Source organism: Watersipora subatra, chromosome 4 (assembly GCF_963576615.1).
Source record: "Watersipora subatra chromosome 4, tzWatSuba1.1, whole genome shotgun sequence".
In the NCBI taxonomy this organism is placed as follows: Eukaryota; Metazoa; Bryozoa; class Gymnolaemata; order Cheilostomatida; family Watersiporidae; genus Watersipora; species Watersipora subatra.
Window position 1 is genome coordinate 65695620 of NC_088711.1, and position 27954 is coordinate 65723573.

A 27954-nucleotide genomic window follows, 5' to 3' on the forward strand; every position below is an offset into this window, starting at 1 on the left:
GTTCGCTTTGAAATATGAGACAGTCTGAAGGCTAAGTAGATGCTGACTTCAGATTTTGAAAAGGCACATTCTAAAAAGGTGCATAAGAAAATACATAAATTGAAAACTTTAAGTTTAAGAACAATAGGAAACCTGGTAGGGGAGAAATCTACTGTAACTGCCCGCTCGAAAAAGGAGGCAAACTTCGCTGCTAGCATGCAGTTGCTCTTAAGTAAAACACTTGAAATGAATGTATGTCTAGGTAGAAGCTGAACTATCCATTTTGACAAGGCAGCTCGGAAGCTGTATGCAGCCTATAACTACCAAATAGGTCAGGTAGCCAGCAATTCGGTGCCGGCGGGCGAGCAGAATGTTTGATATACGATGGAGGATTCTTAGATGGCCTTCTAGATCTACACAAAGATGTATTTACAAAGAAATAGTGTAAGGCTCTAAGGCTATAATCAATCTATGCTTTAATGAAAGTCAGTCATCTCTAGGTTTCTTCTTCAACTTCCGTAATCGTTCCCACCTGACAGTTTCAGCTTCAAGAGAAGCTAATTCTGCAAGCCTAGCTTGAAAAGATGTTGCAGAACCGCTGATAGGGTCAGCGTATTTTGGCTCTACAAACGTACAAAGCAGGAGGAGGATGATATGAAAGAGAGAAATGAATATGTACATGAGCTGAATACTTGTCAGCCTCACTAACAGCTTGCTTAAAACAGTCTAACATAGAGCTATGTTATTCCTTTTGCTTTGTAGTAAGACAACTCCAATGGTTAACTTTATGAAAGAGAAGGCTCTATAGATCAGCCATAAACAATGTAGGAAGCTCAGTAGGTGTGAGCCACTGAAGAGAACTAACTGGAGAAAAAGTATAAATTCATAAGTTTATGACTTGTGACTTATATGCACATATATCTTAGAGTAAGTGAAACCAATGTAAATCAACAGGTCAAAGTTCAAAGCTATAACTAGGCAAAGATACTATATAATCTGATAAAAGGTGGTTAAGCCTTTCTCGTAAGAAGAAGCTTGATATAACCATAAAGACGCTGGTGTTGTCATGTTGATGTGTTGCTACGTTGAGCATGCTAACTTATCATTGCAGCTTTGCTTACCAGGGTCAGGTTTCTGTTTTGCATGAACATATCTCCCCGATGATCGCAGTGTTTTAGCAGGTTTTTTTCGAGAGGACAAAGCGTAAGATGGACTATTAGCACCAGTCTGTTGGTTTGTGTTGGCATATAGCTGTAATGATGGAGGGGGCTGCTTTGATGAGAGACGCTCTTGCACAGATGGTTGACATGGACGATTGTCTTCTTCCTCTGTGGGCGTGTCTTCAGCTTTGCTATTGCTCGCGGTACCATCTTGTTTTATACCTAGGTCAGACTTTGACACTTGACACACGCTAGCAGGTAATCGCATAACATATTCAGCATATCAGGCCTTGACGCTTGACACACACTAGCAGGTAATCACATTAGGCGTACAGATGGTGTCACTATGCTACCATTGACACAAACGACAATATAAGTTACTTCTAGTTAAACAAGGCCTGCCAGTAGTGATCTAAGTTTTGCCAATGCAAATATGGTAGCTAATATCTGTTTAGTTTGGGAGCTGCCTTGAGCCCTCGGGATGGGCTGCTTTGAGCCCCAGAGATGAGCTGCTTTGAGCCCCAGGGATGGGCTACTTTGAGCCCCAGGGATGGGCTGCTTTGAACCACAGGGATGGACTACTTTGAGCCCCAGGGATGGGCTGCTTTGAGCCCCAGGGAGGGCAGGCATGAGATCTTGTAAAGCTGCTCCAACAGCATCTCCTTCAGCAGGTGCTATTGCCATATAGCACAGTATACAGTAAAACTATACAGCCACATACCTGAAATTGAGAGAGAGTTGATTCGCTGTGTTTTGGAGGAAGAAGGCGACGCTTTATGGCTTGGTGAAATGGACTGGATCGTACCCTGCACTCGACTCTGTCTCGTGTTAAGTGTAAGTGTGTGTAGACTCGTATTGGCATTTTCATCAGCGTAGACAACAGGAAGCGTGTCGCCACCTTGATTTCTGTCATGAGAGTGAGTCAGGCCTAACAATAATATAAGGAGCTTTGCTAATTGCTACCATATTGAGCGTCTTTTGAACATCCAGAGATAAAAAAGCTGCCTGTGTAAATGTCTGCTGCCAATTTTTTGAAACGTCGCTATAAGGGTTTTCAAAGAAAAATATGGCCGACAATCAAAAAAGATTATATTGAGTTGTAAAATAGTTTGCAGTTGCAAGGACGACATTTATTTATGTTCAAGTGAACATTTCGTTCTAATTTAATTGATTTAGATGAAAAAGAGTGAATATCTAGTGTAAAGATCAGCCAACCTCCCCACATTAATTCTTTTTCATGTGAAGTTTTTAGTTTTAACAAAATCGATTTTTACCTAGAAGGTGAATTTATGACAAAATGCAGCTAATCGTAGCCTGTCTTGACAAACTGTTGTTTTTGCGGAGTTGTCCCCGTCGAGCGGGCGAGCAACACAACAGCTTGTCACAAGAGGTACTGCACGTGATGCATCAGCTGCACTTATAGGGAGTTGTTCTCTTCCGTCTATGTGGCTTGGTTGCGATGTTATATCGGTCGCTCCATTGGTAATCATAACTGATTTCGCACAAAAATTTATGTAGAAAGAAATAAGATTACAAGGTTTTACCAGACTGTTGGTTGTTTACAACTCTGTTGTAAACTTTAGTAAAGCTTAAGAATAAAATAAATTGAAAATAAAATCCATAAGATCAAATAAAACTGACTGATACAAAAATTGAAATTAAACTGACTGAGCACAAAAATAACGACATGTTTAGTCGCTCTTGTTGCCTAAGTTCTCAAGTTCTACTAAAGTTTACCACAGAGACTGGTCGCTGGTTAAACGTAATCTTATTTTTTTCTACATAAATTTTTGCGCGAAATCCGTTGTGATTACCAATGGAGCGACCGACATAACATCGCAACCAAGCCGCATAGATAGAAGAGAACAACTCCTTTTAAGTGCAGCTGATGCATCACGTGCAGTACGTCTTGTGACAAGCTGTTGTGTTGCTTGCCCGCTCGACGGTGGACAACTCCACAAAAACAACAGTTTGTCAAGACAGGCTAAGCTAATCGTTGACGGAACTCATACTGTAATGAATGCTAAAGTGTTGCTGTTACCATGTTTTCTAGAGTCTATCTTATTCAAGTAGGCCTATATGAAGCTGAGATACCAATTTGTTTAGTAGCCTTGCAGTTGCGGTTTACTAGCAGTTTATTGGCTGAAATGCACTGAATACTGTAGCAAGACAGAATCCTGTATGATTACCATTGGCCTTGTGACGAGGAGGCTTATTAGGTGGGTGATGAGACGACCGAGAAAAACTCTTTGGTTCAAGAGGTACAGATGTTGACGAGGAGGAAGAAGTTTGACGACTGGAGTTGTCCCTCTCATGGTAAGACGGAGGGTCACACGAGTTGACAAGAGCATTCACAGAAGAACTGCTGGAACTACAAATAGACAAGAAATGCTGACATGAGCCCTCAAGCAATGCTGACATGAGCCCTCAAGCAACGCTGACATGAGCCCTCAAACAATGCTGACATTAGCCATCAAGCAACGCTGACATGAGCCATCAAGCATTGCTGTCTTGAGCCCTCACACTAGGTTAGTCCCATTATTTCATCCTGTACAAACCGTACCATGTACCAAATTGTGAGAGCTACATTATGTGTTTTAAAGCGAGCTTGTAGTATAACCAATGGGCTGGTTGGAAGAAAAAAGCAATGTTAAGGAGGTATTTAAACAATATAACTTGTCTTGTGTCAAAATGAAAGATCTAGACACCTTTGAAAATTGTCATAGTGAAGCCTTAATATGAGCGAACATACCTTTCTTCAACAACTCTCTGACCAACTCAACCTCCCACTGCTAAATTTAACCTATTAACTCAACTAGAAGGTTCACCTCTCTCACACCTAAACTGTTTTACCTGCCTCACACCTGAACTGTTTTACCTGCCTCCCACCTAAACTGTTCCACCTGCATCACACCTGAACTGTTCCCCCTGCCTCACACCAAAACAGTTTCACTTGCCTCACACCAAAACTGTTCCACCTGCCTCACACCAAAACTGTTTTACCTGCCTCACACCTGAACTGTTCCACCTCCCTCACACCTGAACTGTTCCACCTCCTTCACACCTGAACTGTTCCACCTGCCTCACACTTAAGCTGTTCCACTTGCCTCACACCTAAACTGTTCCACCTGCCTCACACCTGAGCTGTTTTATCTGCCTCATACCTAAACTGTTCCACCTGCCTCTCGCCTAAACTGTTCCACCTCCCTCACATATAAACTGTTCCACTTGCCTCACACCTGAGCTGTTTCATCTGCCTCACACCTTAAACTGTTCCACCTGCCTCACACCTAAACTGTTTTACCTGCCTCACATCTAAACTGTTCCACCTGCCTCACACCTGAACTCTTGTACCTGCCTCACACCAAAACTGTTTTACCTGCCTCACACCAAAACTGTTTCACCTGCCTCACACCTATTATACTGTTCTGCCTGCCTTACATTTCACAACTCACTCTAAAATCTATCCAACTATCCACAAAGTAATCCCATTTTCTACAGAGCTGCCTACCTCCTTCCAGCAACAGTAAGTCTTGTCATGCTTATTTCATAACTCGCTCAGAAATAACCATAATAAAAATATTTGAGAAAGAAACAGGACACAGCTGCAAGAGCATGTGTCCGGCTAACAAGTTGAGATCTGTCGGCAGTTACTATGTGCATAGGGAATCAATAAGCAAGCTGGTGCATGAAAGCATAAGTTTTAATCTCCTATTGATTATTCTTACACAAAAGGAGTCACTGTGTCTTCCACAAGGCACTCTTGATTATGGCAGAGCATGACAAATATTTCTATCCATATTCTTGTTTTACCCGATTTAACAGATTAGCAGCCGTTCAGCTTTTACTTCACGTCTGTTATCAACCACTCAGACGCACACGCATTGAGAAGAACTGACAACTGGAAGCGAGTTCTCTAAACTATTCGCAAACTATAATAATAATTTCAATTCTCCTGGAAGTGTCATGTCATAACAATATAATGCATCAACTGTAAAACACTTCAAGTTAAAGGAACTCCTCAAACTTTCACAAAAATAGAGACAAAAGTTTTCAGTCATACCGGAATAAAAATGTGTTCGTATTTTAGCAGATATACTTGAACAGCAAGTGAAGATTAGCCTAAGTGATGCGTATAAAATAGGAAGGGTCAATAGTTGCTTCAAGCTGAGGCTATTCAACATGTCACCAGGTTACGAGTCTGCATCTTGTTTAGCCCAAGCACACAAACAGTATAATATAAATACAGTCTGCATGACCTCGACTAACTACTTCACTGCTAACGATAGGTCGATAATAAAGAACCAAGGCTACATGAGGAATAATGAATCAAGACTACATAGGAAATAAGGAACTGGAACTACAGATTTGCACCTTAGGCTAATGATACGCTATAAAAGAATTAAGAGATAAACATTCAAATATTTCATAAAGACGAATAACTTTACTATAGAGCTACCACCTGTACGAATAAATAAAGCTATCTCCTGGATTAACTGGTCTAGAGGGAAGCTGCTGTAGATCTGCTGCCGGCTGCACCCGTACTTGAAATATCCACGGACAGCTGAGCGATACCACGCTGTTCATCGTCTGCAAGAACATCCAATGAAGTTGCGTGCTGCCTCACAGCTGCGCTGTCTCACAGCTGCACTCTCTCGCTAACAGTTTCTCCAACAACCAGTGGGAACGCGTTTAACTCTGACACACGTAATTACCAATATACAAACCTCGCGAGATTTCACCTTTCAGTCAATTTCACAGCCGATTGAAAGCAAAGGAAACGTGAGCTCAATACCTATTATAATTTCTTGTTCTACCTCTTCTTCTCTTCAAACGCCTTTGAATCGCTTCAATATAGCGTCACAATCTTCCAACAATGCTTATTGCAGCAGGCAAGGCTCTAGATATTGATATCATATTTGAAGTTGCATTCTCTTGCCCTTCTAAACGCCAAGATTTTACCCCCAGTAATTTTATAGAACATAGTTACTAGCTGTGGTCGCTTTATATTCTAAACTGTGAGACAGCCAAAAACTCAGAACACTGGCTGTTCTTAGAAAAGTTTTTTACAATGCTAGAGAACATGAATTATTATTCGGGCAAACAATATAGTCGTAGAAACACTGGAGTAACTCTGGATATTTCAAGCTAAACAAGTGCACAAGTTTCAGCCAACTTTAGAGTAGGAACGGAGTCAATGGAATTGTTTGTTATAAAACTCCATCACGTAAACCAGACTGTATATTTATGACATACCAGCTTTAGTTAGTGCTAAACACATAATGTCCAAAATGTAGATGTGGCACTTGCATGACCTTCAGGGGTCATGGCCATGTGTGGTAAATACATTTTTTGTAGAATTACAGACAATATTACCCTCAGAAATGTTTAGAAGATTAAGTCTATAAAAAACGCAAGCTACACTGTAATAGTGAATATTAAAAAGTTACCTCTTGGTCAGATGGTCTTGAAAAACATCAATAAAGGTTGAGTGCTTGGGTTAGTTCTACTGGTAGCTTGAGTGCTAACAACTAGTATAGATACAGCTCTACCTTACTCTGTATTGCTAGTAGAGACATGAATTTCTTATGCTTTCTTACGCTTTCTTACGTTAAACTTTCTTCCAATGACTTCCGAACCAACGCTGCCGTTGAACATTGGTTTCTACTTTCCTCCATGTGCTGCTTTCTGTTTATCACTATTTCCATGTTTTCACTCAGTCCGTAAATGTGCCCGATTATCCTTGACCCATGATAGCTGACTAAGGCCGTGCTAGGTCGTCGAAATGGCAGGTGAGACGGCGGGAATCTTCCACTAGTCTTTGAGAGATTTTCCTTTGCTAGGTAGAAATACTCGGCTCCTCGGGGCTGCAGGTCAACTAGTAGCTGTGTGCTGCCTTCCTTTGTCAAGTATTTCAGTAACTTGCGTCGCTTAAATTCGGCTGCCATCGCCGCTGCCGATACACAAGTCTTTATTCACCAAACGCAATACAGGATCTGGCTGAGTAGCGGTCGAGTTATACCAGTAACTATGCAATCCAATTACAGGAAAGTCTCAATCAATGAAGCCACTTAAATTGCTTTTGAAATTTGAAACGTTTTTTCCTAATAGACAGAATTGTCTTAAAACTCAGTGACAGGAAACGTCTCTCAGCTTATAGTACTTCTTTGAGCTACGTAAGCAGAACTGCCGTTAGCATTTCATTCGACAGCGGAAAGAGAGAAGGAGAGCAAAAGTGACGGTGAGAAACGTATGAGCAGCATATGGATGTAGACAAAGAAATATACTAATACGACACGCCGTGTTATGGTAGATTAAAGTCTCTTTAGCTGCCCGGATACAAGGCCTTTGAAAGAAGCTTTTAGCAAAGTGATCTGCTAAAAGGTTAATATTCTTTGAGGCCACAACTTAAAAGTGTTCCAATTATTCTAGACAGAGATGCAGCGGGCTGCTGAACTCTCTCTGTCTAAACAATAAATTACAAAGACTGAGAATATAATGTTGTTAGGGCAGCTATACACACGCCCGCGAGAATAGCGCTCGATGATGCTGATGAGAATTCTAAATTAAACTAGAATTTTCATGGGAAATTACCAATGACATTTTGTGGCCCTTTTGCAAAAAGCTATGATGTAGTAAATACAGTCAAAGCAAAACACTCGAAAGAAACCTAGTAGGAAAAAGTAGTACGGTTGTGAGGAACATACCACTTTACATAAACCCTATTAAGACCCTGTGATAGAACTTTTCTGTAAATTCATGGTTTCGGGAGATTGCTGAGACACACAGCAGACTGCATAAAAGTACTGTGCACACGCATTAACATAGAGTCTGTGTAGATATAATATAGCTATGCCGCCTGTATGTTTATGAAGAACATGTTATGCTTCTCATCACAGCTCACACACACAGACAGCATACATAGACATAGACATAGACATATTGTCTAGATGTAAGTACAGCTTATATAAGCATAAATTCAGGTGGAGATTTTCTACAGATGCACTGTGTTTCTACACAACACAGTTAGCTGTCTTATTATACATGTTGACAAGTATCGCTGGAGAAATTTTGGTCTACCTTCTTCAACACAAATCACTTTTATTACAGAAACAGAAATGGTTACACGCTTGAGAAAGTTTGTATTAATAAGAAGGGTACACAGATAATTCGATAAATTTTCAGAGAGCAAATAAAATGCATCTATTTATAGAGTCAGCTATCAGCTGCTGCCATAGTGAATGTTCAAAATCATCTTTACGGCTGTGAGATGCTTTTTGGTTATCAACTCGTCATTTGTTGTCGCGTCACTTAAAAACCTATTTCAATGTGTCAGGAGTTGTCATGTCACTCAAGAACTTGTTCCAATGTGTCAGGAGACCCTGTACAGCTTTACCTACTCTACATTTAACCAAATGTTTTGACTTTAAAGCTCTGTGCTTGGCAATCATACAAGTTGACCTACATTCCTAAAGTTTTCTGACGCTATATAGCTCTGTTTCTATTTAGCTCTGCTACTATTTAGTTTTGATGCTATGTACTTCTGTTGTGGTGTTGATGCTATGCAGTTTTATCACTGCGTAGTTTTGTGACTATGTAGTTCTGTTGCTATGTAATTCTGTTGCTATGTAGTTCTGTTGCTAGGTAGCTAGAGCTATTGCTCTCGCACATGAAGCTAATCTCATAATTCAGTGATGATTTGGTTATTGTTTCCACACAGGGGAACACCAACCAATGACCGCCTGCCAACAAATGCTCACTATGCTTTCACTTACCTCGGTAACGAGAATGATGATGTTCTATAAAAATGTTGAAGTTTAATTTTACTAGCCGACAGGTCATTGGCTAGAGACCTTGCTTGGCGAAGTCGCCCAAAACCATTGATGTTATAGAATCCAGCACCCCTTTTCGGCTTATAAAAGGAAGTAGGGAGAATCTCCGTATCACACATGGCGCTAGCTGTGGTACGATTAAGTCAGATTCTTCATTCGAGTCGCTGAGCAACTTTGGAGAACCCGTTCCCCCAGAAGATATCGTATAATCAATATCAAACCTAAAGTTCAATCGGCCAACTTTGCTCGACAAGCCTGCAATGCCAGCTACGGATGCACTTGGTCTGCACGGTGAAATCTTTGCCAAGATAAAAGGCTTATGTAAAATCTTTCAAAGGGTCTGACTGTTCTCTAATCGATACGGGATGAAGTGGTTTAAGTGCCACTTTAGATCACATTGTTATCGCAATCACGATATAATGCAAATAATTTATCTCGTATTTGTTATTACAAACATCGCCTAGGCAGCTGTATTTCACACTTAACTAGTTTGCCTGTCAACAGCGAGTGGAAACTGGATAAAAAAAGATACGAAAATAATTAGCGTTATTTAACTTATGTCAATAACAGTAATTGATAGCTTGATCGATGAGGCATGATTGCGCAATCGTTAGCAGAAAAGAAGGCAACTTCCAGAGGATTCATATTATTAAGGATAACTCGAAACAATCAAAGCAATTTTAGATGTTTCAAACACTTTCACAATCATATACGTTTTAGAAAACATAGTAACGCCCTCACAAGTGATAACTGTATATTAGACTTAACTCCTTTCTGAAAAGGAACTTTCTCGTAAAAGGAAAACATTGATTCATGAGAGATATTCACTGGGTTTCTTCTCTGCATGCTTCGAATGGGTTCGGAGTTGCTTCAACTCCAAATCATGGAACTAGTAAAATTCACACACATTGTACGACATTTCGCTTGGCTTAATTTCTTAGCCCGGTCGGTTGAGCAGTGCAACTCTGTGTGAGATACACTATTGCTAATAAAGAATCATGTTTTCCTGGCAAGAGATCAATGCTGTGGTGAGAGAGCTCGTTGCTATGACTCACACTTTGTTGCTATGAGAGATTGTGTATGAGAAAAACTATTGGTATTTGTCAGAGATATTAATGTTATGTAAAAAAAGTAACCACTGTACATAAGAGATTATTGCTATGTGGCGAAAGGTAACTCCCACTTACAAACGGAAGACTGTAATGAAAAAAGGTCATTCTTATGTAATAGATATGATGGTGGTATGAGTAATAATTTCAGTTGAAGAGATCAATATAGTTCAATAGAAATAACTGCTGCGTTTGTTCAAAGTGAGAGCGGAAGAGATCATTGATATGAGGTAGAGACAACTTCTAATGAGAGAATGAAGGAATATTTCCCAACCCCTAATGTTTGCCTATTCAATCCATAATTCACATGGCTCTTACAGTCTGTAATGTCAAATGAATAGAAGGTCAACAGGAGCTGCCTTATGAAGTCAGTAATCTTTAGTAAATAGGAGGCGACTACTAGGATAGCCCGTGGACCAAAAATGATATTGTAGGATTCAACTGACTGGTATAGATCTATAATGTGAAATACCAGTATTCATATTTCAGTACCATTATTCGACTCATCTAGCTCATCTAAATATCTAGATGTTTAGATGAGATCGTCAAAACATGACAAATGCCGTCTGCTCTGCGCGCTGACCAATAAGAAAACAGAAGCTTCACCCGCTAACATACCACAGCTCAGACATATTTTAGTGAAACACACTTATTTAGAGCCTATTCATCTAGAACCTTAGCCTTAAAATCTTAGCCCCAGTTTAAAGGTTTAATAGCACAAAATACTTACAGAAAGCCCGAGTTCCTGTCTAACCATATATTGTAGCAGTATTTAGGAAATCTCGCAAAGTTAGGTTGAATCATGATAGTGAGAGCCATGACAGCAGAGCAGCCAGTGACAGCGGAGCAGCCAGTGACAGCGGAGCAGCCAGTGACAGCGGAGCAGCCAGTGACAGCGGAGCAGCCAGTGACAGCGGAGCAGCCAGTGACAGCGGAGCAGCCAGTGACAGCGGAGCAGCCAGTAACAGCGGAGCAGCCAGTGACAGCAGAGAAGCCAGTGACAGCAGAGCAGCCAGTCAGGCAGAAGTTGCAATCTTTATGAAAGCTCTGAACAATAAATCTTCAGCTTTTGTTTACTTATTAGCTTTTACAAAAGGACGGATGACTGCAAGGCTCGAGGGAGACCCCCTGGCATGTGAAAATGTCATCATAATCGGTGTGATGGAGGGCACAGGGAGTTGTCATACTTCAAGTCAAGTTGAAATGATAAGTATGAAATAATCAATGGTTCAGTTTAACTTATTACTTTGGTCGGCCAAACGAGTCTCTTCAAAGTCTTTTTATTGCTACTGATCAACTAGTCCTAGCCTGTTTTGACAAACTGTTGTTTTTGCGGAGTTGTCTTCCGGCGAACGGGGCGAGCAAAACAACAGCTTGTCACAATACGCACTGCCCCTGATGCATCAGCTGCAGTAAAAGGGAGTTGTTCTCTTCCATCTATGCAGCTTGGCTGCAATGTTACACTGTGTGTCGGTCGCTTCATTAGTAATCATAACGGATTTAGCACAAAGATTTATGTAGAAGAAAATAAGATAAACACGTTTCACCAGAGACCAGTCTCTGCAGTAAACTTTAGTAGAGCTTAAGAACTTAGGCAACAACAGCAACTAAACATGTCGTTATTTGTGCGCTCAGTCAGTTTTATTTGTTCTTGTTGATTTTATTTTTAATTTATTTTATTCTTAAGTTCTACTAAAGTTTACCATAGAGACTGGTATCTTTTTTTCTACATACATTTTTGAGCTAAATCCGTTATGATTATCAATGGAGTAACTGACATAACATCGCAGCCAAGTCGCATAGACGAAAGAGAACAATTATCTATAAGTGCAGCTGATGCATCAGGTGCAGTGCGTATTGTGACAAGCTGTTGTTTTGCTCGCCCCGCTCAATGGGCAACAACTCCCTAAAAACAACAGTTTGTCAAGACAGGCTAAACTAGTCCTAGTTCATAAAAAATGGTACCCAGATTGTAGAATGGGCTAGACTGTGGACCAACATGTAGAGAAACTAGACTGTGGACTAGCATGTAGAAGAGCTAGACTCTGGACCAGCATGTAGAGGAGTTAGACTATGGACGAGCATGTAGAGGAGCTAGACTGTGAACCAGTATGTAGAGGAGTTAGACTGAGGACCAGCATGTAAAAGAACAAGAGCTTAACATTGTTGAAGGAAGTAAGGAATCTATATATGTATAAGTGTGAGTGTCTAGTTGAAGCAATAAAGTTATTAGGAAGGAAAAACTGCTTCGTATTGAAGTTCAACTCACAACCCTAGTTCTGCAAACAGACACGTTTATCTACTAAACTACACTGCCTGCTTGCCATAATATTGAATTATTGTGCACCTGCTTTTTACACAGGTTAAAATTTGCATGCTTCGAGTGCTTGTGAGAATACTATTGGTTACTACTAGCACACTTGAAGATAAAAATAATTAACGCGCTCATAATCATGACGCGTAACGTAATGATTATGAGAGCAATTATAAGCAAGGCTTTTATTATAGTAAATTATAGCCGCAGTTACTAGCTTAAGTTACTCACATTTATTGGGTAAAGAAACTTAGTCAATGGCAACTATATTACCTGCTATATATATTACCTGCTATATATATTACCTGCTATATATATTACCTGCTATATATATTACCTGCTATATATATTACCTGCTATATATATTACCTGCTATATATATTACCTGCTATATATATTACCTGCTATATATATTACCTGCTATATATATTACCTGCTATATATATTACCTGCTATATATATTACCTGCTATATATATTACCTGCTATATATATTACCTGCTATATATATTACCTGCTATATATATTACCTGCTATATATATTACCTGCTATATATATTACCTGCTATATATATTACCTGCTATATATATTACCTGCTATATATATTACCTGCTATATATATTACCTGCTATATATATTACCTGCTATATATATTACCTGCTATATATATTACCTGCTATATATATTACCTGCTATATATATTACCTGCTATATATATTACCTGCTATATATATTACCTGCTATATATATTACCTGCTATATATATTACCTGCTATATATATTACCTGCTATATATATTACCTGCTATATATATTACCTGCTATATATATTACCTGCTATATATATTACCTGCTATATATATTACCTGCTATATATATTACCTGCTATATATATTACCTGCTATATATATTACCTGCTATATATATTACCTGCTATATATATTACCTGCTATATATATTACCTGCTATATATATTACCTGCTATATATATTACCTGCTATATATATTACCTGCTATATATATTACCTGCTATATATATTACCTGCTATATATATTACCTGCTATATATATTACCTGCTATATATATTACCTGCTATATATATTACCTGCTATATATATTACCTGCTATATATATTACCTGCTATATATATTACCTGCTATATATATTACCTGCTATATATATTACCTGCTATATATATTACCTGCTATATATATTACCTGCTATATATATTACCTGCTATATATATTACCTGCTATATATATTACCTGCTATATATATTACCTGCTATATATATTACCTGCTATATATATTACCTGCTATATATATTACCTGCTATATATATTACCTGCTATATATATTACCTGCTATATATATTACCTGCTATATATATTACCTGCTATATATATTACCTGCTATATATATTACCTGCTATATATATTACCTGCTATATATATTACCTGCTATATATATTACCTGCTATATATATTACCTGCTATATATATTACCTGCTATATATATTACCTGCTATATATATTACCTGCTATATATATTACCTGCTATATATATTACCTGCTATATATATTACCTGCTATATATATTACCTGCTATATATATTACCTGCTATATATATTACCTGCTATATATATTACCTGCTATATATATTACCTGCTATATATATTACCTGCTATATATATTACCTGCTATATATATTACCTGCTATATATATTACCTGCTATATATATTACCTGCTATATATATTACCTGCTATATATATTACCTGCTATATATATTACCTGCTATATATATTACCTGCTATATATATTACCTGCTATATATATTACCTGCTATATATATTACCTGCTATATATATTACCTGCTATATATATTACCTGCTATATATATTACCTGCTATATATATTACCTGCTATATATATTACCTGCTATATATATTACCTGCTATATATATTACCTGCTATATATATTACCTGCTATATATATTACCTGCTATATATATTACCTGCTATATATATTACCTGCTATATATATTACCTGCTATATATATTACCTGCTATATATATTACCTGCTATATATATTACCTGCTACTGTTTATGAGCTGTTTAAATCTTCAACTAATATACATGTTGATTAAAAATACTTTTTCTGTGCTAAAACCTTTTTACTATTCGTACAACGCCAGGGCATTCACCTAGTTGGTAGATAATGATGAAATCTGCTATCCTAAAATTCGACAGAGAGTTTCTGAGACTCCAAGATATCGAGTGTACAAACTCGCTATTTCCTGTGGGTCCTACCAACTGACACAGAAAGGTTGGTTCCAATATGTACGGGTCCACTGAAATGGATGGTGAACCACAACTGAATTCAACCCTTCTACGTCTTTGAAAGTAATTGTTAATGCCAGAATTCAAATTCAAGCAAAGCTACAGAGTTTGATCAACTCAATCATGAGTTATAATTGTTATATCACTCAGTATAAAGCTGTTACTCAGGCATTGTGTGAGGATAGGTGGCTCGATGTGTGTTGAGCTATTGGAAGTGTACTAGCAGCTTCAAATATCAAATAGCTGCTGACAAAAGAAATCAACTAATAGCTGAAGACAGCCAGCTAAATTATAGCCTAAGATACACAGGTGCAGCAAGTAACATGTCGGCGTCTGTTTAGACAATAAACCCGTTTACAGTAACTGCAGGTATTGGATCGTTTTAGCTTTGAGAAGCAGTTGAGTATGATGTCATACCACAGGCACAAATGAAAGGCACTCGCTAGTCACTTGCCATACATGCCATACCTGTCACACATGTCACATACATGTGCATTATTAGTCACATGTCATGCAGAGGCTTCCTTTCATAAGATCATAGCTATTTTTTGGAGATGAGAATCTTTTCTATAAAAAGTTTTGGAGAAATTTCTGCATACCTATGAAGTACCTGTCAAGTACCTGTCATATACGGGTTTAATTCTATGCTGGGCCGTATCGGATATTATGGAGATAGAAAGTGAAAAACTTTATTTTTCTAGCACTATGGGCCATATTTTACTTGAGAAATATTATGGATAGGCAAGGAAGTAGTTATACACCTATCACAACATCACAACAACTTTCACAAAATCTTAGTAGATTTTATCAAAAATTATCGGTATTTTTGTATCACTTGCACTAATTTTTCATGTTTGAGGTGATCTGACTGCCAGGATCTTTCAAGATTAAAATCAATAAAACTTGATCACAGTTAAAACATTCAGATGAAAATACATGCAGAATGACATCACTAGTTGCTATCAATGCTATAATTGATATCAGTTATTGCATTCAAGTTGCAGCGCTACGCATCTCTATTCTGTCGGTCCCTTTGCGACTGTGGACGCCATAATCACACTTTCGCTTGGTTTGAACGTTTTAACCACTATCAAGTTCTGTTGATTTTAATCTGGAAACATCCTGCCAGTCATATCACCTCACACATCAAATGCAAATGATAAATGCCAATACCTTCTCATAAAATCCACTGAAATCTTGTGTAAGTTTATCTTTAAACTGGTAAGTGTTAACTGAACATGATAATTTACAGTTATAAAGTTTTGCCAAGCAGCATAATCCATTAGATTTGACCTTGAAACATGTGAAGAGAGATGAAAACTGACGTCATTGGCACTTACTCAGAGACAATGTATATGTAAATATTATTATTTGTTTCTGCACAAAACCTTAGAACAAAGGTTGCTGTTGATGAATATTCAAATATCTTGTATACAACCAACGATGTGATATGCTTGTAACCAACTGGCCAGAACTGGTTGCCGATTACCAAAACAAACAAACCAGGACAAGCATGACGTTACTAGTATGAGAGGCAGATGGCGGCAGCAAGTTTAAACATCGGATGATGACTTGAGAGATGAACATGGGACATGGTCGGGTCAATAGAAAGAGTGCGGTGTTACAGCACGCGGGGTGACAATGAATTTATATTAGACCCTATATTAGTGCTGACACGAGTAGTTCTTGGTCAACGAGTTTTTCGGGTATCGGGTTTGTTGATATCGGTTTCATGTCTAAAATTTCCAAACATTAGACATATTTTAAAATTTACAATGCAATTATAATTCTATTCCTCTCATTTATTATTCTTTACTATTTTTATCGACCGATATTCGTGCTCGCAGCGTTAACAGGCGGGTTGTTAAACAGTGCTCATTGTGCAGGGCGCGATAGATCGACTTTTTGTCCACTTTACTAGACGGATTCGTGTACCAAAACCCGAACTTGCAAGTCAAAACCCGAACCCGCAGATCGAAATACTCAAAATTTTTATTACCCGAGAGAAGATAAACCCGCGAGATCAACGAGTTTTATTACCCGTGCCCAGCGCTACCTTGTATGTCTTTGGTAAATAGTGAACACGGCTGATATAACAAATAGGCTATGGTGACAGCTACTACTCAGCTCATAGTACACTGAGTAGCTAAACACAATGCTAGTCACATACAACTCTTGTCGATATAGCTTATCCTTTAATATACATTTCCATCTCTCCCTTACCTCATAGCCCGAGAGCATCCTGCGGGTGCAGTAAAAACCTTTCTAATTCGTGGTGAAGTAATTGGAGCGAGAAATGGCAGCGGGCCGTTGTCATATCTGGCAGTTTTAACAACCTTTAGAGGGACTAGATTTCTGTGTACGTCCATTTCAGCGATAGGCTCTGTACAGTTAGCATTGACGCTCGGTACCGTCTTTATATCAGAGTATGGATTAATCCAGACAGACTGCATACTTGGTGTTCACCTGGATGAGCCTAGTCGAATCTTTCTTATCGTAGCGTTCGACTCTTCCTGGCGTGTCGGCTAATAGCAAGCACTCAAAGAGTAATGGTTGCGCGCGACTTGAGTATAACAAGCGGCATCGGGTACTTATGAACAAATTGAGGCGTAATTTACACTGCCGCCGGTATTGTAAGTGCGAGCGAGGGTCAACAAAAGAATCGCTCAAAATCAATTCGCATTGTGCAATTAATTTTCTGTGTCATAAATATTTCACATGGAGCAGTTATTTGATAGCCTCAGCATGTTTGTCTAAAGCTAGATTCAACACTCTACATATATATATGGCTCGAAATGTGAAGCCTTACATAGAGGAAGTCCCCCTTGCTGCAAAAGATAAACAATTTAAAATTTACATTTACTTCGAGTCTGCTGTATATTTTACTGCCAATCAATAATAAAATACACAAATGATATGAGAATCTGAGGTACAACTAGAAGTGAGAAGTGTGTTGAAACAGAGATGTTTGTACACTGAGCCAATAGACAGTCTCAGCTCTGCACACTCCATAGTCTATTAAACCATTTCATCAAAGCAACATTATCCAGTAAATAACGGCTTTCACATACAAATATAGTAGTTATAATTTATTTTACCAATTTATAGTTGTTTACAATTATTATCAACGAGAGAATAATTCTTTTAATCTTATGCTTTGATCTCTTAATCCCACACAATGATCCCTTAATCTTAACCACTAATCTGGGGCTGAACCGATATAACAAATAACCATATTGATTATCACTTCAACACACCAGCTGACAGTAACTGACACCTAACAGCAGGTAACTGACACTTAACAGCAGGTAACTGCTGCCCTAGTAACCACTAGTAACAGCGCCTATTCATACTCAGCACCTGGGATGTAAGTTTTAACAAGTTTGTCTCTCTTAGAGAATGAATTCACTATTTCAGAGTGACTGCCTGCGAATATAATCCTATTGAAGCTGCCAAACATTTAAATGAGTTGAGTTATTTTAGTGAGTAACATTTGTCACAGAAAATGGATGAAAGAATTTCTGTCTGAATATTGCTTTGGTAATGTTCCTCAAAGTTAACAATTTAGCATAATATATTCAGTACCAAATTCAATTACTAAGTTTCAATCAAGTGACCGCAAAGAGTGTTTGTATCTGTGTTTAGTTTGTGACGTAAAATATCTTCAGGTGGTCTAAACAGAATAATGTATAGTGACATTTTCATATCTGGTCTTATGCTATGTAAGAACGTGTGGTTAGTATCATACAAATACAGCAGATCTGCCTATGACATAAATACATGTAGCCCGTTTCAGGAACAATTATATTATAGGAATTTTATGTTATATGAACAGTAAAATACATGTAAATTGCCTAATTTGTTTCAAGATGTTTTCTAAACTCATCCTTTTGTCCCTTCAAATAACAAAAACTAAATCTTTAATTTTTTTAATTTAATGACTGTACAGTAACCGCGGTAATATTAGTTTGTATCGACAACTTTTCTCTCCTTTTTTTATCACTTTCAAACAGTTTATGCTCTATGATTAGGTAATTTTACAATTAAAAGGAGCCCGCACCGTGAATGTCAATTAAAGGGAGCCCGCACCGTGAATGTCAATTAAAAGGGAGCCCGCACCGTGAATGTCAATTAAAGGGAGCCCGCACCGTGAATGTCAATTAAAAGGAGTCCGCACCGTGAATGTCAATTAAAAGGAGCCCGCACCGTGAATGTCAATTAAAAGGAGCCCGCACCGTGAATGTCAATTAAAAGGAGCCCGCACCGTGAATGTCAATTAAAGGGAGCTCGCACCGTGAATGTCAATTAAAAGGAGCCCGCACCGTAAATGTCAATTAAAAGGAGCCCGCACCGTGACTGTCAATTAAAGGGAGCCCGCACCGTAAATGTCAATTAAAAGGAGCCCGCACCGTGAATGTCAATTAAAAGGAGCCCGCACCGTGAATGTCAATTAAAGGGAGCCCGCACCGTGAATGTCAATTAAAAGGAGTCCGCACCGTGAATGTCAATTAAAGGGAGCCCGCACCGTGAATGTCAATTAAAAGGAGACCGCACCGTGAATGTCAATTAAAAGGAGCCCACACCGTGAATGTCAATTAAAGGGAGCCCGCACCGTAAATGTCAATTAAAAGGAGCCCGCACCGTGAATGTCAATTAAAGGGAGCCCGCACCGTGAATGTCAATTAAAGGGAGCCCGCACCGTGAATGTCAATTAAAAGGAGTCCGCACCGTGAATGTCAATTAAAGGGAGCCCGCACCGTGAATGTCAATTAAAAGGAGCCCGCACCGTGAATGTCAATTAAAAGGAGCCCGCACCGTGAATGTCAATTAAAGGGAGCCCGCACCGTAAATGTCAATTAAAAGGAGCCCGCACCGTGAATGTCAATTAAAAGGAGCCCGCACCGTGAATGTCAATTAAAGGGAGCCCGCACCGTGAATGTCCATTAAAAGGAGTCCGCACCGTGAATGTCAATTAAAGGGAGCCCGCACCGTGAATGTCAATTAAAAGGAGCCCGCACCGTGAATGTCAATTAAAAGGAGCCCGCACCGTGAATGTCACTTAAAGGGAGCCCGCACCGTAAATGTCAATTAAAAGGAGCCCGCACCGTGAATGTCAATTAAAGGGAGCCCGCACCGTGAATGTCAATTAAAAGGAGCCCGCACCGTGAATGTCAATTAAAAGGAGCCCGCACCGTGAATGTCAATTTAAATCAATTTTTTCTAGACTGCAAGATCCATGCTGCACAGAAAAAAGTAAAAAATATTGTATATTTCTAAAACAAAATAAAATAAGAATATATTTTTACTTTAGTAAGAACAGTGTCTGTCTGTTTGTCTGAAGCCAGGGTTAAAGGTAAAGAGAAAAAATTGTTTTCAATGAGACTCCAACTCATGACATTCATCTGGTGGATCAACACTCTAACATCTGCACCAATCAGCAGCCTTTAAGTATTTCTGAATACTTGTGCAGCTACTTATTCTCTGTGCTTTATTGGCACTCCTGATGATCTCTCACGGAACAATAAACTGTCAGGATTCTAGTATAAATAATAGAAATATAACTACACATTGTTTTCTCTCCTAATTGCAGTAAAAGAGAAAGCTATATTTTTAAGGTCTACTTTGGGACTCTCATTATTCAAATTGAATTTGACAACTTGCGCTGACTGGACTCTTTACGATAAATGGAATTTCTCATGTAGTACAAAGCAAAAACTTCACATATTTTCTTTACGTCAAATGGAATTCATGTAAAGAGAGGTTTAGATTATAAAAGCATCTACTGTATAATAATACCAGCCAGTTAAATTATTGTTAACAAAACAAACGATTTCAGTTGTATTTTAGAAATAAACAAGTTCTGCTCTCTGATGACAAATTTATTCGAAATGCAGAGAGCTGTAACACGACACACCAAACTAGCGCTAGCATGGTAGTTTACCGCTTGAGTATTGCTTATATCATCTGAGAAAAGTGATTACGACAGCATTGTTTCAGACAGCACTACTTCTGACAGCACTACTTCTGACAGCACTGTTTCTGACAGCACTGCTTCAGACAACATTACTTCTGACAGCACTGTTTCTGGCAGCACTGCTTCTGACAGCACTGCTTCTGACAGCACTGCTTCAGACAGCATTACTTCTGACAGCACTGCTTCAGACAACATTACTTCTGACAGCACTGCTTCTGACAACACTACTTCTGACAGCACTGCTTCTGACAGCACTGCTTCTGACAGCACTGCTTTTGACAGCACTGCTTCTGACAGCACTACTTCTGACAGCCCTGCTTCTGACAGCACTACTTCTGACAGCACTGTTTCTGACAGCACTGCTTCAGACAGCACTACTTCTGACAGCACTGCTTCTGACAGCACTGCTTCTGACACCACTACTTCTGACAGCACTGCTTCTGACAGCACTGCTTCTGATAGCCCCAATGAACATAAAATGTAGTCACACATATTTTTATTAATCTTTGCTACATTTTAATTTCCCTTCAAAGTTGCAGCATTTTCACTTCTTTCTCTCTTCTCTCTCTCTCCCTCTCTCTCTCCCTCTCTTCCTCTGTTCCTCTCTCCCTCTCTCCCTCTCCCTCTCTCACTCTCTCCCTCTCTTTTTATCTCTCTCCCTCTCTCTCTCTCTTTCTCTCTCTTCCATTTATCTTTCTTCTTTCCTTCCTTCCCTCCTCACTTCTTCTCTTCCATTCTCTTTGTCTACCTCTTTCACTCTTTATTCTTCTCTTTCTCCCTCACCTTTTGCATATTTACAAACAACCTTATACCTATTTCTATTGAAAGACGACATCGCTTTGAAAGAAAATATAGCTGTCAATGCATTAACAGGACACTTAGGCAATATTAGTTTTACATGAGGAAAACAATGCATTATGCTGGTGGTACAACATTGATCATAAAAAAGAAAGACTTCTCGTGTGTATCCCTGTTTGCATCTGCTGTAAGAATTCCACTTAACAACTGCACAAACTAAATATATGCTCACAAAATGACGTAAACAAACCTCGGCCGTTCTAAGGTGGCTTGCAGTTAACAGCACCTGCGGGAGATGCCATTTTGCTTTCGCTATTGCTTAAACTCATTCTCCCGCCTTTTAGCTGAATGTATAATATCTATTGATAGGTTATTCAATAAAGCGCTGCAAGTTAGTTTACCAATAAAAGGAACAGCAGTTCCGGCCGGATATTGCAAATGAGACAGCACTGAGCATTTAGTGCTCATACATACAGTGCATCATACACCCTTGTATGCCGCTACGTACACTGAAAGTTTGACCTTCACCTAGCAGAGGAAAATCACTCAGTATGCAGCTTGCAGCATGCATTATTCATCGATATTAGTCCTGCTTGATAGTGATACAATACAACGGTACTGTTAGTCTTGGCTACCACTCGTCAGGGAAGACCTTTTAGAATTCCAATACTCTGAAGTCTGTCGTGTATCGATCGATGTATCAGTGGTTGTATAGAAAGACAGATCATTGTACAGATGGGTAGATAGATTTATAGATCAATATCTCTATAGATCAATGGATTGATTGATAGATCAATAGGTTGAAAGATGATTAGGCGAATAAGTAATTTGGTCACAAAGTCAATAAGCCGTTACATCAATTAATCCTCTGATAGATGTGTAATATTCTACTCTATGAATGTATTAGACCATTACAGTGGTTTATCAACATTCATAACAAGTAGAGTTAGTGAAAACTAGCTCATGTGATGTCAGAGAACCACAATTATTACAAGAATTGTTATAAAATTGCTTGCCATCCGCTCATTTTTAGACTCCACAAGTTGTTTTTCACTTTGATGAAACTCAACTTACACTTCGTAAAACCAATATATATAAATATAAATATATCTTATAATAATATAATAATAATATATCAATATGCTTAGCCACTTGGTTCAGCTTCTTATTTTGCATTGTGAACAAAGTCGGAGCCGAACGAAAAACAAAACTGCAAAAGAGGTACAATTATTATAATTATATGTATTATAATTATAACTATATGTATTATAATTATAATTATATGTATTATAATTATAATTATATGTATTATAATTATATGAATTATAGAATTATATGTATTATAATTATATGTATTATAATTATATGAACTATAGAATTATATGTATTATAATTATAATTATATGAACTATAGAATTATATGTATTATAATTAGAACTATATGTATTCTAATTATAATTATATGTATTATAATTATAATTATATGTATTATAATTATAATTATATGTATTATAATTATAATTATATGTATTATAATTATATGAATTATAGAATTATATGTATTATAATTATAATTATAATTATATGTATTATAATTATAATTATATGAATTATAGAACTATAAGCGGTAGAATTATATGAATTTGCGCTGTAACTATGCTGATTTCATGAAACTCACACTCAGCACATTTATGGATTTTTTTGGCCGATTTCATGTTGATGTAACTATTAGGAGTTGTCTTATCACATGTCTATAGTAGTCAAATTGAAATAGTGGTATGTTGAACAAAAACAACATCATCTAGGACTGACTCTGATATGCTCATATTTGACACGGTTAGAATGAGGCAGGCTGACAATATTTTTAGGAAAAAAGGTCAGTCTGAAATTACATGATGGTAAAAGAAGACAGAGGAGGCTCTTGTGTTCCTGAATAAGATACAATATCTCATAGACATCTCATAGACAATCTTTCACTGTTTTAATCTGGCTAATCAGCTTCCTAGAAAGTCTTAGTAAAGTTTTTAATGCTGGCTGACAATTCAGTACATATATAATTGTTAACTTGTCCAAACCGATGAGGTCTTCAAACCGATGAGGTCATCCGAACCGATGAGGTCATCCAAACGGATGAGGTCATTCGGACTGATGAGGTCCTCCAAACCAATGGAGTCATTCAAACTGATGAAGTCATCCGAGCCAATGAGGTGATCCGAATCGATGAGGTCATCCGAATCGATGAGGTCATTCGAACCCTTGAGCTCATTTGAACCGATGAGGTGATCCGAATCGATGAGGTCACCCGGATCGATGAGGTCATTTGAACCAATGAGGTGATCCGAATCGATGAGGTCACCCGGATCGATGAGGTCATTTGAACCGATGAGGTCACCCAGATCGATGAGGTCGCCCATGGTTCATGGTAAAACCACTTTGTTCACTTCAAGATGAATGAATTCTTCGAACTGGCAAATTGCCAATCTACTTTAGTAAGTAAATATGAGGAGGTCGGATGAGAGTAAGTTTGCATGAGATGGTTTGAGCAGACATTCTCAAAAAGGAAGCAATTAAATTTGGTAACTTACCGACAATAAAAAGAAACCAAACCAAATTCTATTAAGTTATTAATACACTTGTCACTTGTTCCTTTTTCTATATACAACTAAAACGTATGCCAATCAATAATGCTTATTGTGTTTGGAGTTTGGCTCTCACGAGTTTCAAACAAGACAACTCTTAATTACTCCACTTATTCCATTTATTTAATACTCTTGAAAGGATGTAACTAGGATGAGTTACTAAGAAATAACTGTTTGCTAGCATTTCCTTGGCTTTGAAATAAGGCATAGTTGTGATATAAAGTAGCCTGTGTTCTTGCATAGTACATACAATTATGTGTACATCACGAGGACTTCATGCTAGGATCCCACTGTTAAAAATGTATCTACCCGCTAAGCTCCATACAACTTGCATTGTTACCTCTATGGTTGCATTGTTACCTCTATGGTTGCGTATAAATATAAGATGGGCTACTGTAACAATGTCATCTTGCCCATTTACATGTTTGTATACATTAACCATAAAACCTCTAATTGAACGCCACATTATTTTGACATTTTAACGCTACATTTGACATTGTTTGATCTTTATGAGCCAATAATATCAACTGATCATGAGAAAAGTGTCTACAAAATCGTATTAATAATAAATCCTTTATATCAATAACATTTAATGCGCTCGTCCAATTCCAAAGCTTTTCGTTTTCTAGTTAAAACTTTGAAAGCAACATCATAGAAATAATCAATATCGATCTCAGGCTAGTAGCTATCTGTTTTACGTGGTCTTTTTATTTTCTTGAAATCAACGCCATAGAAATAATTAATAACGGTCTCAGGCTAATAGTAGTTCCTTGTTTAAAGCGGTCTTAATACTTCGAAGAACATGCATATAAAAACGGTTTGCAAGTTTGGCCCAAAGGTTACGTTTACCGAGCAAACCTTTACCCGTTGCCTTTGAGCTAAATGCAGCGCACGAAAGTTTTGCTCTACCAAAAAATTGTTTGGACGCTAATATCAACTAGTTCAGTAGTGCAAAAAAGAGTTGAGGTCAGAAGATATTCTGGAAGGTGTTGGACAACTAAAAGACGTTCGTTCCATCGAAAGCAACAATCAGAAGGCAGCTATTTGAGCTGCTGGAAATGCTGGAAATATTTTTGTTTTAAACAATTTAATTTTTGTTTTTGCATTTAGTATAAGTATAATAATATAATATAATATAGTATAATAATATAATATAGTATAATAATATAATATAGTATAATAATATAATATAATATAGTATAATATAAGTATGGTTTGTTTATGTCACTTGTTCATGAATATATATTTGTAGCACGCCATAGATTATTGTTATATAACTTATAAATTCGCATATTTATAGCATATTATTTGATAGCCGGATTGCGGTAATCTGTTATTTAAATGGATCGGCGCTCATAACTCCTCTTCTATTGCACAAAAAAGCTAGTTTTGGCTGCAAACTGTAGCAAACATATCAATGAGCTTTTATTCAACGGTGTTAAATATAGTAATAAAATAAAAAATATGTTTTCAAATTTAGAATGAAATAAAAATCTAAAAGGCCAAAAATTTGCAAAGAAGGACACAGACTATAATATCATCGCAGGTCAATTGCAAGCAATAGATATCAACTAGTAGAGATCTTTCTCCACTATATTATGTTTCTCGATGCGCATTTATTAAGAGATCTTTGACAAGTTGGAAGTAAGTTGACAGATTTATTGCATTCAAAAGGTTTAATATCATTCCATCAAAAAAAGAGAGCAAAATATAGGGCTTTATTAGGGCCCGTATTGGGGCTAAACTTTTCTTCTGAAAATTTTGGCGAGCCATTTGAAAAATAGACCGCCAGCATCTATTTGAACGCTGCCTCCAATTGACCACCACAATAGAGAAAAGATTAAAAATTAGAGCTCCATAACGTTCAATTAAAGGTTTTACGGTATATAGACGTCTTTATTATATCGAGGTAAGACAACTCACACTTCAATGTTTTGTAAAAGTATCGAAAATGTGTTTTACTGTCTTTAAAAATGAGCAGTTTTATAGTTTTTTGATTTTAGTAAAAAAATTGAATCTTGCTTAGTTTGCTCTGCAGTTTGATCAGCAACTAAGTTGGCAGCACTGGCAAGTTTTATATGCGACTTTAGACATATTTCAACATGTTTTACTGAAAAGTTAAAAGTAATTAATAATTGCTGAAATTTTTCAATCAGCCAAAGGTATCTGAATGCTCATACATTATTGAAAGGTGTGGCAGTGAAAACATTCTCTCTAGCTCAATTGTAATACATTAGCCTTAGTCTCTCACGGTACCCATAAAGACAACTTACAATTTAGTCTTTTCACAAGACATCCTGAAAGTTTAATGATTCAACAGTCAGTTGAAAAAATTTTCCATATTGCATATATACGAGCATTATGACTGTACATTATATTCATTTTAAGCAAACGCAACCTGCAGAAATAATACTACAATTAAAATTATCTTTTTGTAAATAACTCCACATACAAATACAGAAGCAGTAATACCTCTATAGGTAACTCTGTTGGTAACTCTATTGGTAACTCTATTGGTAACTCTATTGGTAACTTTATTGGTAACTCTGTTGATAACTCTATTTGTAACTCTATTGGTAACTCTATTGGTAACTCTATTGGGATCTTTATCAATAACACTACTGGTAATTTTATTGGTAAGTTCTATCTGTAACTCTGTTCTAATAGTTGCCAGATGGAAGCAGATTTTAGGCTATGAAACATAATGGTTGAATTCGAGGAGAGGAGCAGGTGTAATAAAAATGTGCACGAATGACATCTGCCATTATTGCTACCAGCTGACACACAAATCTAACCTTCTCTTAATTTCTGTCAGCTAAAAGGTTTATAGGTGTGAGCAAGCGCGGACCATGGTTACAAATGCTGATGGGATTGATTTAAAACTCTGCCGTGTCATGGCGGCAAGCATGGTTGGGTTTTTTCACAGAGTTTGAGAGAAAAAGACCTGTTCAGGGCGACCACAAGAAAAATCAACTGGTCAAACTCTAGTGCCTTAAATGCCATCATAACTACCTTGGCAAACAGAGGAAGCAATATAAGGTTGGACGCTCTTCCTTTTTCCATAGCGGCTTTTTTTATAAATTGGAGCTGACTCTCCACACCACAAAACAAGACCTTTTGAAGTAAACATCTCTTCTTTAGTGCCTGGCTACTAGGAACTTACTTTACACTTTGCTAGGAAAACAATTATTTCCGAATTGTCATTTTAAACAGGCCTAACTATGAAATATCCTGTTAGCAACTGTTTGTTATAGATGACAGACACATAGCAGATCTCCAACTTCCTGTGAAACATTGTATCTATTGTTTATAAACTAGCCAGCCACAAAGGACCTGCCGCTACTAGGCTACTAGGCTATTGTCAGCGTGGCGGAAGTGTGACACTATCGGAGATAGTGCAAGTTTACTCAGATGAAATCAAATGAGTACCTCAGTTCTCTGATCTACCATTAGGTATTATTATAGTAGTCCTGTGGTCACACATAATAGTGTCACCGATTGCCATCAGAGTTGTGCCACTCTGTGCTGTTAACATTCTTAAAGAAAAATTGGTGCTCTTAAACGTACCTCCACGGGTGAAAGGTCTGATTAGAAGAAGAGATAAGTTGTCGTTGCTTTCTAGCGATATTCTCACATAGGCTCAAGATGGAGGGAGACCTTTTTAGACTGTCTTCCTTGAGCAGCATTGTAACCCGTACATTGTAACCGTAGCCTAAGGCCGTGTTAAAGACACTCTGCTTGTGAGTGCGGGGTGACTCCGAAGGAACAGGCCGATGCGGTGTGGCCATCATCTTTGCTAGCGGTAA

At 37.7% G+C, this 27954-nt stretch overlaps 1 protein-coding gene across 1 annotated transcript; it reads right to left on the reverse strand.

Moving 5' to 3' along the window:
• Nucleotides 1-446: 446 nt before the first annotated feature.
• LOC137394523 (uncharacterized) lies at nucleotides 447-27936 on the reverse strand. Its single transcript, XM_068081248.1, has 5 exons — nucleotides 27716-27936; nucleotides 3329-3510; nucleotides 1861-2067; nucleotides 1101-1361; nucleotides 447-602 (listed from the first exon to the last, which is right to left on the reverse strand). Exons 1-5 carry the CDS (start codon nucleotides 27934-27936, stop codon nucleotides 466-468), a joined length of 1008 nt encoding a protein of 335 aa, XP_067937349.1. The 3' UTR covers nucleotides 447-465.
• Nucleotides 27937-27954: the final 18 nt, after the last annotated feature.

What these genes read in the sequence shown, in the direction of transcription:
- LOC137394523 (XM_068081248.1), bottom strand. Translation starts at nt 27,936, where the DNA reads ATGGCCACACCGCATCGGCCTGTTCCTTCGGAGTCACCCCGCACTCAC. An exon ending in CAACTCTCTCTCAATTTCAG is followed by an intron (nt 1,362 to 1,860) that starts GTATGTGGCTGT and finishes AGTCTGACCTAG; the next exon opens with GTATAAAACAAGATGGTACC. An exon ending in AAAACAGAAACCTGACCCTG is followed by an intron (nt 603 to 1,100) that starts GTAAGCAAAGCT and finishes GTACGTTTGTAG; the next exon opens with AGCCAAAATACGCTGACCCT.